Consider the following 14,474-nt stretch of genomic DNA (forward strand, 5'->3'; position numbering starts at 1 on the left):
AAATACTAGAATAAAACAGGGAGGGTGTCCTGAATAAGAGTAAAGTAAAAATGCATCCTGTCTGTGACTAATGCCGGGAATACACTATGCAACCTAACAATGGTGCAGCCCTCAGGCTGTAATGTGATTTGGCTGGGAGAGGGGCAAACCACTCAACAATGAATATTGTTGCAGTAAATCACAGTGTATAGCCAAGAATTCATTACTTAACACGTATATACAAATGAAAAAAATACATCATATGCATGTGGAAGGTATCAGTTAGAACCTGATCGAGACATTCTGTGAATATATCACTGTTCCAGTAAAATCAGTATATGAACAAATATTGCAATTTGTTATAATACAAGCATAGAAGCTCACCTCTCCTTCTCTAGCTCTTCCAGGTAGCCAGCACTGTCTCGGACCCAATTGGACACCCCTCTCCTGGGGAAGGAGCCCATATGGCTAGGACTGGGGCTGCTGTCCCCTGACCGCCCAGAGCCGGAGCCCTGCATGGAGGGCAGCTTAGGTCTTAGCTTCACCCCTGGGTAACTGTTAGGATCCAGGCTAATTTCTACAGGAGGAAGGAACATAAAATGTAGGTTATTTAATGGAAGCTTTGTGTTTCAGTGAGCTAATTCTGCCACTTCGTGTGTGCAACAATCGTCCTACATAAGCCTACAATTGGTCTGGCTCTGGCTGTGAAGCTTACTCTTCAGTCTTTCTAGGAGATGGATTTGTTCAGATGAATCGGTAGTCTCTTCTTCAATGCTTCCCTGTAGGTGTTTCAGCACCTCCTGAAACAAAGAAAAAACAAAAATGGGTTTTAATGTATTGTTCGAAAACACACAATCACGAAGAGCAAAGAAAAACATCTTGTAGGCTTATATGACCCCTCTCGGTGATCTGTACACACATCTTTCCAAAGCAGGAAAGAACAGCAGTGTTCTTTAAGTTCAGGAACACACATTTGCCATCTCATTCCAGAGATAAAGAGTCGATGGTTTGTGATCCTGCCTGAAGGACAGGGTGGAAGAGAGGAGAAAAAGGTCCATTTGCTAGCTTTGAAGTGCCATCAAGTCCCCCCCCCCCCCTTATCCCTCTCGTCCTCTACAACAGCCCTGAAGTTCTACAGACTGGCTCCAGTTAGATTTTAAAAAACTAAGCCTTTTTCATCTCACCCAAGCTGTGGAGTGAGGTGAACAGCCATTGATCGCATTGTTAGAAGTCACTCTTCTCCAGCCAGTGTGTCAATTAGATGTTGCCCAGCTGAACGCGAATGGACCTTTGGTAGCCAACATCCCGATCAGGTTCACAGAGCGACGCATCTAATAACGTCAGGGCTTTGAGGGAGAGCTTTCCTCTTTGGAGGAAGAAAAGTGCAACAGTAGCATCAACGAGCGGGGTACTTCATAGCAAAGTGGACGCTATTCAGAAACAAAAAGGACTCTTCTTGGATAAGATTTAATGAATTGGTCAGGTGCATTTCTTAGATAGCATGTTTAATGGATCACAGACAGTAGAACCACATTGTAGATCGGACCCTCCGTCGCCACTCCTAGAAGGCATGCCACTAATGGATTTATAAGAAATAAGCCATTGATGCCAAAGTGGCATTGACCTGAAGGGAGGATGCTTCTCTTTTGACTGATAGGTCTCAGTGTACTCTGTCGTCAACATTTTCTGCCATCCTGTAGGTCACTTTGAGCACTTTTCTTCCCCCCTATGGACATCTCCATTCATTTCAGATACGGTCCCTGCATGGTTGTGCGTCTCTAGTCTTATTAGATTACAGGCCAACAAACATACAGTAGCCGACAAGAAATATATTGTTTGCTGTAGGCCTATATCCACATATAAAAAGCTTTTTCTAAAGAACGTAGCCTAAACCCTAGCCTAAAACAGCATACTTAGTACTTAAAGCACCATTAAACCTCTTAAGGATCGGACCCTTTTCAATTTGTGCCTTTGTAGCTCAGAACCTGAAGCAAGTATATGCATATTCTTGATACCATTTGAAAGGAAACACTAACGTTTATGGAAATGTGAAATGTGAATGTAAAAATAACGCATTTCAATCCGCCAATCCCAGGAATGTCATACATGATGGATCATTAGCGTATACGCCAACTTTCATACATCTAGATTAGAGGTCGACCGATTAATCGGAATGGACGATTAATTAGGGCCGATTTCAAGTTTTCATAACAATAGGAAATCTGTGTTTTGGACACAGATTAGGCCGATATATATATATATATATATATATTTTTTTTTACACCTTTATTTAAAATATCAATGCCTTTCTTTAAAATCAATACACAAGTATGTCTTTTTAAACCTTTTAAATATTTAGTTAATATTGCCTGCTAACACGAGTTTCTTATAATTAGGGAAATTGTGTCACTTCTCTTGCGTTCCGTGCAAGCAGTCCGGGTATATGCAGCAGTTTGGGCCACCTGGCTCATTGCGAACTGTGTGAAGTCCATTTATTTCTAACAAAGACTAATTAATTTGCCAGAATTGTACATAATTATGACATAATATTGAAGGTTGTACAATGTAACAGCAATATTTAGACTTAGGGTTGCCACCTGTTAGATAAAATACGGAACGGTTCCATATTTCACTGAAAGAATAAACGTTTAGTTTTCGAAATGATAGTTTCTGGATTCGACCATATTAATGTGTGTTATTATGTAGTTATATTTAAGTATTTAAGTCTATGATTTGATATTTGATAGAGCAGTCTGACTGGGCGATGGTAAGCAGCAGCAGCCTCGTACGCATTCAAACAGCACTTTACTGCTTTTGCCAGCAGCTCTTCACAATACTTCAAGCATTGAGCCGTTTATGACTTCAAGCCTATCAACTCCCGAGAGTAGGCAGGTGTAACCGATGTGAAATGGCTAGCTAGTTAGCGGGGTGCGCGGTAATAGCGTTTCAATCGGTGACGGCACTCGCTCTGAGACTTGTAGTTGTTCCCCTTGCTCTGCAAGGGCCGCGGATTTTGTGGAGCGATGGGTAACAACGCTTCGAGGAATACTGTTGTCGATGTGTTCCTGGTTCAAGCCCAGGTAGGGGCGAGGAGAGGGACGGAAGCTATACTATTACACTGGCAATACTAAAGTGCCTATAAGAACATCCAAAAGTCAAAGGTATATGAAATACAAATGGTATAGAGAGAAATAGTCCTATAATTCCTATAATAACTACAACCTGAAACTTTTTACCTGGGAATATTGAAGACTCATGTTAAGGAACCACCAGGTTTCATATGTTCTGAGCATGGAACTTAAACGTTAGCTTTTTTACATATTGCACTTTTACTTTCTTCCGCAATACTTTGTTTTTGCATTATTTAAACCAAATTGAACAGGTTTCATTATTTACTTGAGGCTAAATTGATTTTATTGATGTATTATATTAAGTTAAAATAAGTTAATTCAGTATTGTTGTAATTGTCATTATTACAAATAAATACATTTTTTAAAAAGCGTCCGATTAATCGGTATCGGCTTTTTTCTGGCCCTCCAATAACTGGTATCGGTGTTGAAAAATCTTAAAATCGGTCGACCTCTAATCTAGATGTGCCCGGCGGGGTGGGTGTGGAGCCAGAGAAAGCAGGGGTTCAAACTGTAGAAACCTGCGGTGAGGGGAGAGCAAAGGGTCAGAGCAGAGGAGCGATGTCTGACAACATGTCGGGTGACAATGCGGTTCCCCCTCAGGAAACAGGGCTTTCCGTCCACCTTGGTTGTCTCTAGCCAGAGAGCAGTTAGAGGCCACATCCATCCAGCTGCATTACATTGAAGAGTTTACTCCCAACAGATGACCCGGAGGGTCAGTGTCCGTTGACCTCTACCCCTTGACCTCTGACCCAAGCTCATGCGTCGAGGAGCGAGTCGAAAGAGGGTCTGACAGGAGGGCTGGGCTTTTTTGTAGCTCAACGATGGCAGAAAACAAAACACACCGGGCTGTGTGATGCATTCGCTCTCTCTCTAGAGAGTGTGAGATCCAGAGTCCAGACGCATCAAACAACGAATGCATTATCAGGCTGGGATATGATAAAGAGCCCTTCAGTTCCTAGCAGAACCACTATCCAGACCATCGGGGGTGACAAACATTTTGTTGCTAACGTGAATAGAATACAACTGACTACAAGCTGACTGTACATGAAAGGCCAAGAAGAAAATCCAGATTGGTCTCTACTCTAAAAATACCTATCTATAAAAACAATTATAAACTGAGTGATGATTGGCTGACAATTGTGGTATATCAGACCGTATTCCACGGGTACAACAAAACATTTATTTTTACTGCTCCAATTACGTTGTTAACCAGTTTATGATAGCAATAAAGCACTTTGGGATTTGTGGTATATGGCCAATATAGCACGGCTAAGGGCTTTGTCCAGGTACTCTGCATTATGTTGTGCATAAGAACAGCCCTTAGCCGTGGTATATTGGCCATATACCACATCGCCTTATTGCTTAACTAACAATCAAGTCATTGATAGTAAATTAAGTTGACGATGGGCTAGTCATTAATGCAAGGCAGGCACAAGGCTAAAGCTCTAGGCCTATCTAAGAAAAGTGCCAAATAAATTAACTCCAGCTCAGGGCTTGCTAACTTGCTAACTAAGTGGCTAGCTTACAAGATTAAGTTTCTTGGTTACAGCAGAGACCATCAATCCCCTCCTAGATCAAGATCCCTGCTGCCTAAATTTATTTTTTACGTCAATGTTTATTTCTTTACGCTTGGAATGAAATGGTGCCCCTTCTGTGCACTACTGGTAATACCGTATACCCCGGTATGGTACAGAAAATCTGGATACCACCCAACCCTTCAACAGAGAGACCGGCTAGAATATGACGAGGGCATCCCTGCAGAGTAATCAGTGCTGCTTTATTCCCTCTAAAACACACACAGGCTTTCAAAAAGGTAATTCTATGGACTCCAAATAGCGGAAATCGATGCTGTAAAAGTACCCCTCTGCGGAGTCCGAACACAGCACACCGGGGTGTCTCAATCTCATCAGGCTCTCGTTTCATCTGAGCTGGGCTCCCACAAGGCCCTGGGGTTTGGTTGTTGGTTGGCATGCGAGCCTAGGTGGAGGAGGGAGAGTGCATGTGTGCTGGTGGGAGAGAGAGGCTAGGCCATGTCCTGCTTTTGTACTATACTGACTGTAAATGTCCTTGAGAATGAGATGTAAAAAAAATATATATATATATTTTTTTTACATCACGACACACGTGATGCACAATATGGAAAAAACAAGCATCGATGTTGTCATGGGAAGGCGGACGTGGAGAATGGTGGGTTTAGACTACGAGACTAATGAGTGAAGTATCCTAACTGCTATACTTAAGAGACCCACATCACCATAGATTTGTTTAGTCATTTTAGGAATATGGTAGACCAGAAATGAGACTTGAGAAATTAGTTGTTTTTTTAAACAAATAAAAATCACTTCTTAATAGACAAAATGTCTTGGCTAAATAAAGAAAAATGGAGAGATCTGTTTTGTTCAAAAGCTTTTCATTCATCCGAAGTCTGCATTGGCCATGCAGCATTAATGGTAACACGGCCTCAGCAGAAGTCAGGGCATACATACTTCTTGTGCGTCGCAGAGCAGTGCAGAGCTGTTATCAAGGAAGTGAGTTTGTGTTTATAAAGGATGTACTGCCCCCACCTACCGTCAACAAATCATTTCAATGCCGAGCGATACAGAGCCCTCTGCGTTGTTAAAAGATTTGGAAGGTGCATAGCGATGCAGTACAGAGCTCGAGTTGACCTCTGCAATTGCGTCACATCCTCTATTTCAAATCAAGCATAAATTGGCTTTTAGTCTAGGCCTCCGCAATGGATTAGTTCACTGTGTGTGTGTGTGTGTTACTGCTTGACTAAAACAATCTCGGTCGAACCAACAGCCTAACGAACAAACAATCGACAAGTCGACTAATTGGGGTCAGCCCTAGAAGACACACAGATAAACACCTTTGATGATGTCATATTGCTGTGTCATATTATGACTGTTCCTTTGATAGAACATGACATGAAGAGAATCAAAGCCACACGCTTTGATACGCCATGACAGGACACTGTCACTAACTTAAATTATTCCTTCCCCCATCTGGATCCCAGAGCTGCCTGAACATGGGTAGTGTCCCACAGAGCACCCTATTCCCTATATTGTGCACTACTTTTGACCAGGGTCCATATGGTTCTGGTAAAACAAAACAAAAAAAGTAGCACACTACGTAGGGAATAGGGTGCTATTTGGGATGCAAGTCCTGGCCTGACAGTTGTCACTGGGAATGATCCACGAGTTGTCACAAGGATTTTTAAGTCAGCCAACCTCTTCAGAAACTTTCTGCCAGGAACTTAAAATATAGCAAAAACAACATTTCACTTGACATAACTCCTTTCCACATACGGGATAACATGAATGAAGATTTTTAGTGTAGTACTTATCTAAAGCTTTAGGGTTTATGTTAAGTAGGCTGCATAAGATAAACGTTCAAATTGTGTGAGTGTTTGTAACCATAGTTATCTAACTAAAATGGAGCTCGTTGTGCTGTGTGTAATTGGCTTGGTGGGTAGGAAAGAAAGGAAGCCTGCTCTGTGCTCCTTGATGAAGAGTGTGGTGTTTGTGCTCTCGTCTCCCTGCAGCTGTGAGAGCCTGGTTGCATCCCAAATGGCACCTTAGTGCACTGTATAGGTACTACTTTTCAAATGGCACCTTATTCCCTACATAGAGTACTACTTTTGACCAGAACCCTATTGGCCCTGGTCAAAAGGAGTGCACTCTGAAGGGGATAGTTTGCGTTTTGGAGCCCCTGGGCCCTGAGGAGAGAGGAAATGGCTGGAGGACAGGAAATGAGAGGCACATTCATTAGATACAATGTGTGGAAGGGAGAGACAAAAAAAAATAAAAGACATCCTGCCTTCTTTGAGGTGCAGAGGGAAGGGAGCGCCTCAGAAGCAGCAGTGTCTGTGTGTGTAAAAGCGTGCTCTAAACATGCCAGGGGGGAAGATACTGCTTCTGATGAATATGAGACTGGATTACCACAGGGGAAAAGGCAGACTGTTTGTAATCTCATCCATTAGTCATAAACATTATCCACCCCTTGAATTACCTAATTAGTTATGATCTCAACAGGGGTTCTCCCCGGTAAGGAATACTATGGAGGCGATATTACGACAACATAGGCCTAATACTTCTCACTTGGTTGCAAATTATAACCCATCCCCCTATTTAGAATATGCAGAATCTTTGCACTACAGTCATTGTGATTTTACTACTTAGGCTACCGTTAACCAACAAACACTTAATTTACTACAACCTAGGCTAAGTATTAGGTTAAACCCTATTTAGTAAGGAGGATGCAATAGCCTGCTCTCTCTACGGCGCTATATAGTCCAGGAAGGAAATAAGGACAATACAGGTCAACAATGAATGCCGCTGTGGCCCCAAGTGCAAGAATTACTGTGACATTGGCTCATTGGTTCGATTTTACAGTGACTTCAATACGATGGTGTGTTTTCTTCTTGCCAGAGTGAAGATATATATGATCAAGTGAAGAATAAGCCGGCAAAAACTGTACAAGTATTTCCAAAAGAAAACAAGGCAACAGTAAACATATCTCCCACGAATTATGCAGATACCACCACCCTAATTTTGTAAATGACGGATCTCTACGGTAAGAAGCATCGTTCACCCGAGTCCAAATCGGGCCAGTGTTGTCTGAGATATTGTATGTGACAAACAAACAAACATACTAGCGGATGGAGACAGCTGCACAGCCCCCTCCCTGATTTCATCGTGGAGGACAATAAAAACTGGAAGTTGCAACAGGAACAAACTGAACTGAATCACAAGAGTTCTAACAAAATAAAAATGGTTTTGCACACTTAAACCAACCGTCGGCGTGCGACCATAAAAATTCTCTTTTACAGGTGATGGCATTGCTATCTACATTACACAATGAATAATTGTGACTCATTAACTGTTTACAGCATCAATGTCTGGTTAGATCAAGGAACGGAGAGCCGAGCTCAACCGTAAAAATTATTTAAACTTGAACATTACCCTTTTTGTTTAACACGTTTTCTTATTTGATATCTCCTCAAAATCCCTAAGCCAAAACCAGGATGATACTGTATCTGCAGCTACCCAAAAAGGGTGCGCCAGCCACTTTCCCCCCCAGTGTGAAATATCTGGTTGTAGAGTAGCAGGTAGCATAACCCTAGGCTTACTAAATTCACTGAGTTAGCAGTATTTTCCATTTGCGCAAGAGCAGACCGACTACGCAGACCTGATCGAGTGAATTGTTAATAGATAGCTAAGTGCTGAATGTGCCACAAAGGGTAGAGCCAGCAGAACCCCTGCCTCACACACCCAAAAGTGAGACTGAGGCAAACCCCAAACTCAGCTCCAAACCTACTGAGATAAAAGGATGTTTCATCAGTGTTGGACAAGTAACAGAGGAAGACTCTCCCCAGCTAAGGGAAGCACATAGACCCTCACTCAAATGCCCAAAATAGAGAGGCAAATCCCAACCAGCTCCAAAGCTACTGGAAAGTGTGTAGACAGTCTCAGATACTGAGAGTAAGACTGATGACACATACTGCAAGACTCTCACTAGCAATGACTAATAGCTAATGACTGACTAAGCTTGTACCAAAAATATACCAAAGCAAGTCCCAACATGCTGAGCCGTACACACATTTATTACAAGGAAATGGAAAGGCAATATCGCAAAAACGCTCTACAAAAGCAGTAAGCTCTCAGACTGAATAACAAATCAACCCTTAGCCCGCATGCTCTAGGCATTTGATTAGATCAGAGAGGATTAGATTGGTGTAAGCAATATGGCAACAATTCCACAGTCTATCAGAAGGCAAGATAGGCAGTACCAGCCTACTCCCATCCTGTCAGATCAACACAAAAGGATAGAGTCTAGGGGTTGATTTGGGATTCAGGAAAGGATACACAATCTTGTCCTTACTTACATTTGAGTCATTGAGCAGATGCTCTTATCCAGAGCGACTTACAGTTAGTGCATTCATCTTAATAGCTAAGTGAGACAATCACAGTAAGTAATCGGCAAAGTCAGTACTAGCAGGAAAAGACAAATGCAAGGTTTAAAAAAAAAAGAAAAAAAAGAGGGGGGGATAAAACAGATGTCTTATTTACGATAGTCTACTTTATGGGCAAGGGAGTAGGGAGCCCCCATAGCCAGTCATCTCCTCATTAGCATGCATGGTATAGCACCATCCATCCTCCAGGGAGGCACTGGCATACTGAAGCCAACCCAGGGAGCGCTGCCTGCCTCTGGGGTCAGAAAGAGATGGAGGGTTAGTTGGTATCGCTGCACAGCCAAAATCTCTTTCATTCACATTGAGGTTGAGTCCCAAATGGCACCCTATTCCCCATGTACAGTGCCTTCAGAAAGTATTCATACCAGTTGACTTCCACATTTTATTAAAGCATGAAATAAAAACGAATTAATACTTTTTGGGGATGGATTTACACACAAAGCCCCATAACGACAAAGTCTAAGCATGTTTTTAGAAATACAGAAATCTAATTTACAGAAGTATTCACACCCCTTTCTTTGGCACGTAGGACACTAGGGACATGTTGGCCATGAAGACAAACTTGATAGGCCTTCCATCCATGGAGTGTTAGAATCACCTTTGGCAGAGATTACAGCTGGGAGTCTTTCTGAGCAAGTCTACAAGCTTTGGCTTGTAAAATATTTGCACTTTTTTATATATTTTTTTTACAAATTCTTGAAACTGTCAAATTGGTTGTTGATCATTGCTAGACAGCCATTTAAGTATTGCCATACATGTTGATGTTTTAGGGTATTGTCCTGCTGAAAGGTGAATTAGTATCCCAGTGTATTGGAAAGCAGACAATCAGGTTTTCCTTTAGGATTTATCCTGTGCCTAGCTCTATTCCGCTTTTTTTAGATAAAAAAAAACAAACTCCCCAGTCCTTGCCGATGACAAGCATACCCATAACATGCCACCAGGGGTCTTTTCACAGTCCCCAGATCAGGAACAAATTCAAGAAAGCGTACAGTATTAGAGACATTATTGTCCCATCTCATATTGCTCAAGTGAACCGCAAACCTGGTTTCAAAAAACAGATCAAGCAAAACCTCACAACACCTCTCCCCTATTCAACCTATATTGTTTGTGTATGTATTGATATGTAGGCTACTTTTTTTATGTAGTTCTGTCCTTGAGCTGTGGTCTATAAATATTCTGCATTATGTCATGTTTCATGTGGATCCCAGGAAGAGTAGCTGCTGCTTTTGCAACAGCTAATGGGGATCCTAATAAAATACCAAAATAACATGATTCAGCCAACAATATGCTTGAAAATATGAGCGGCGCTCGGTGATGCGTTCGCCCCAAACATAACACTTTGTATTCAGACATTTCTTTACATCTTTTGCAGTTTTACTTTAGTGCCTTATTGCAAATGTGATGCGTGTTTTGGAAAAGGTTTATTCTGTACAGGCTTCCTTTTCACTGTCAATTAGGTTAATATTGTGGAGTAACTACAATGTTGTTGATCTGTCTTCTCCCATCACAGCCATTTAACTCCGTTTTAAAAAGTCACCATTAGCCTCATGGTGAAATCCTTGAGCAGTTTCCTTCCTCTCTGGTAACAGAGTTAGGAAGGACGCCTGTATCTTTGTAATGACTGGGTGAAATTAATTACACTTTGGATGGTGGATCAATAACTTTAGAATGCTCAAAGGCATATTCAAAGTCCATGCAACTTATGGGACTGAACTCATTTAGTCTTGCCATAACAAAAGGGGTTGAATACTTAGACTCAAGATATTTCAGCATTAAATGTTTTAGTAATTGTACATAGTACTTCCGGCGCCGACAGAGCTGGCCGCCTCGCTTTGCGTTCCTCGGAAACTATGCAGTATTTTGTTTTTTTACGTGTTATTTCTTACATTGGTACCCCAGGTAATCTTAAGTTTCATTACATACAGTCAGGAGGAACTACTGAATATAAGAGCAACGTCAACTACTCTATACCATCTACTCCATCTTGCCTATGCCGTTCTGTACCATCACTCATTCATATATCTTTATGTACATATTCTTTATCCCTTTACACTTGTGTGTATAAGGTAGTAATTTTTGGAATTGTTAGGTTAGATTACCAGTTGGTTATTACTGCATTGTCGGAACTAGAAGCACAAGCATTTCGCTACACTCGCATTAACATCTGCTAACCATGCGTATGTGACAAATAAATTTGATTTGATTTTGATTTGATAATTGTAAAAATGTCTAAAAACATAGATCATTTCACTTTGACATTATGGGGTATTGTATGCAGGCCAGTGACACAAAATCTCAATTGAATCCATTTTAAATTCCGGATGTAACAACAAAATGTGGAAATCTGAAAATACTTTCCAGAAGGCACCGTAGTGCAGTACATTTGACCAGGGCCCATAGTAGTGCACCATATAGGGTGCCATTTGGGACGCAATCTAAGAAAATAAAATGGGTGGGGGGAGCTGGAAGATAAAGAAGGTCCTGATAATCTCCCTCTCCTCCCTGCTAAAGGGACTGGGGTGGCTAGATTCATTATATAGGCTACTAGCGTGTAAATTGGCTAGGATGAATAATGCATGGAGTAATCTTCTACTGCCGGCTGTTTGCATCCAAGAAAATATGGCAGTAGTGAATGGGCGGTCATATTGGGTTACTGTTACATTAGACAACATTTCCATAATGCCCAGACAATGTCTGTAAACTAGTAGGTCTATACACAGAACAGTATTGTATCTTCATATAGTACATTAAGATAAGTGTTTCAGGCCACACACACACACACACGACCATGGGGAGTATATCCCCCATTCTTATCATGCAGCTGCCCTATAATAGGCTCAATATTGTTGTGTGGAAAAACAGGGCCAGTAAGCTTTGAGTTTTTACCTGAGAAACAAAAATGCCCTTGGTTCAACTTGGGCAACTAAACCATTATCACATCCACTTTCCTTCTCTTGTTTTCATTTGACTGTCCCTCTTTCTTACAAATGCATTATCAGGAGATGAGTATATTTGAGTGTGTTTCCTGACTACATTCACTGCTACATGGAAGAGCGTCGTGCTCCCTAATGTGAGGTGGCACCAGTGAATACCCAGGGGCGCATTGTGGGGTAGAAGACATTGGCAAAGACTGTTGAGAACCAAAATCTTCCTGTGAGAAGAGAAAAGCCCTGGGACTTAGATCACCTCTTGTATCCTCAGCTTGCCAGGTCACATCATCCAGTTACGCAACCAAGCAGGCTGGCACATCCAACCACTCTGTGTGTGTGTGTGCATGTGTGCGTGAGCGAGAGAGAGACATTCAGCAGCCTAGCTCAGGATGGCAGCTCCTCTCATGAACATACTTAGGTTGTGTGAGAAAGTGTCAGTAACCAAATGTTGTGTCAAAACACCTCAAAGTGCATTGGAGGAGAGGATCAACGGAGATTCATTGGACCTCCAATGAGCTTTCAGAGGAATTGATTAAACAAGGACGGGGAAAACAAGGATCTGACAGCTAGTAAATAGGGCTGGGCATTACATGAAATTAATTCAATGAATTAGAATGTTTTTGAACAATATTCCAAAGGTTTTTCTTTTATTCGTTTTGAGCTTTTATGTTCGCTTGTTCATGTCTTTTTGGCCTCGTCTCCTTCGCTCCTTCCGTGCTGTGTGCACCTTCCCCCTCCCACAGACACCAAGCCCCTGCCACTCTCAACAACACAGATGAAAGGTCACATCTTCCTCTCTAACAAGCAGTTTCAACTCGGTATTTGCGGTTTGGTCCAACATAATCCATCATATGGACACAGAAAAACATTGAGGCATTTTACCGTAATCGAGGAGGAGGTTAACCTTTTCCAAGCAATATCCTTTTTATGTTTCAACTCGTCAAATTGCACAAAGAGCAGACTCTACCAAAAACGGGAGCATCAATGAACATCGATTCTGGAAAATGAATGCTCAGTTTGTTGCGCGCGGCATTGCATTACCACAAGCAGCATTTTAGCCACAGACTTATACTAGCTGTCTAGTCATTTTAATAAAAGGGCAATGAACATTAAAAAAAACTCTTATATAAAGGAATTGGCAACTCGTTCTCATTCTGAGAAATAAGGAAGGCCACTTGATTTCAACATCTGAACAAAGTGGACAGGCTAGCATGCTGATCAAAACAGTTGGAGATGGACAGAAGGTTGTGTTCGTTACAATTAAACTGTTCTACCTTGTTTGCAAGCAAATAGAGCCAAGCTGGCTAGACTTGAAATATAAAGATCAGCTGGCTACTCACTAGCACATGGGCTTGTGCTTGAGATTGTTTATGAGACCTGTGTTCATTTTCTATAATGCCTGCTATAAGAAGTTAGTCATTATTAAGGAATGTGCATTATGCATGGTTGTGGCTAAATTTGTAAACAAAAGGGCATTGTCATAGACAGTTCAGTGGTTTGTGCAAAAAAAGCATGTTTGAGCTCTGAGATTTTTTTGTTTTTATGTCCAGTTAGCCTTTAATGCAAGTGAGCATCAGGAAGAGGCCAGTGTTGCTGCTGCACTCATGCAATTGCAGAGTTTGCAAAAAAATAATAAAATGGGAAATGGATTGATGAAAAAAGGAATAATTCTGCCAGTTAGGCAATAGGCTACTTTGTAGTTAACATTTAATTTTATAGGGTCCTGGGTTAGAGGAAAGGCTGGGTTGTGTTCAGTGGGCATGAAATGGAAGGGAAAGCTTAGAAAAAGGAGCGGGGAGAGCCTATCATCTGTACTTATCCAATAGTGTCACATAACGAACATGGGTTCTTAGTAAATCATTTTAAAAAATCTGTTTCCTGCCTTTTACCTTCATATTGGAGGCTTCGGTCTCCAGTTTGGTCAAGTGGTTGGAGTTGTCCTCAAGCTCTTGTCGAAGGTTGGAGTTCTCCATCTTCAGTATCTCCACTTGCTTCAGCAGCTGATCATAAGATGCTGCAGCCATCTTGGACTACCTCTTGACCTAAGAGGACGAGGACACATTACAAACTGCCCATAAAACGGACGTTGCCTAATCGCCATTAATCCATAGGGCTACATTTTCATTGATGTGTAAAATGACATTACAGTCAGAGGTGAGGGAGTGATCATGACAATGTCAATTAATATCCATCTCATAAGAGAAAATAGTGAATTTATCAAGGATTTAATAACCCATCACCATTAATTACATTGATAGCTCCATGGTAAATACATGTTCAGCAATGGTTAGCCTAGACGATCATTTAAAGCTATTTTCTGCTACACGGGCAGGACTTAGGCAAGCCTTGACAGGGCCAGTCGCTCGAGGGCCCAAGCACGTAGCTCAGAATAAGATAGCAGTGGATTGTATTAAAATAAAAGGCATCACTCAAGATTCAATTAAACATTTGAGAAAGTAG

General features: G+C 41.5%; 1 protein-coding gene across 2 annotated transcripts in view; it reads right to left on the reverse strand.

Moving 5' to 3' along the window:
• Nucleotides 1-14,474, reverse strand: part of LOC135517652 (adenomatous polyposis coli protein-like) — a 52,105-nt gene that overhangs the window by 16,933 nt on the left and 20,698 nt on the right. For both annotated transcript variants that reach the window (XM_064942153.1, XM_064942154.1), the window contains exons 2-4: nt 13,904-14,056; nt 695-779; nt 364-556 (exon numbers count right to left, since the gene is read on the reverse strand). In XM_064942153.1, coding sequence (XP_064798225.1) covers nt 364-556; nt 695-779; nt 13,904-14,038 — 413 coding nt within the window. In that variant the 5' untranslated portion in view covers nt 14,039-14,056. The remainder of the gene's footprint in view (nt 1-363; nt 557-694; nt 780-13,903; nt 14,057-14,474) is intronic.

Source organism: Oncorhynchus masou, chromosome 28 (genome assembly GCF_036934945.1).
Source record: "Oncorhynchus masou masou isolate Uvic2021 chromosome 28, UVic_Omas_1.1, whole genome shotgun sequence".
NCBI lineage: Eukaryota > Metazoa > Chordata > Actinopteri > Salmoniformes > Salmonidae > Oncorhynchus > Oncorhynchus masou.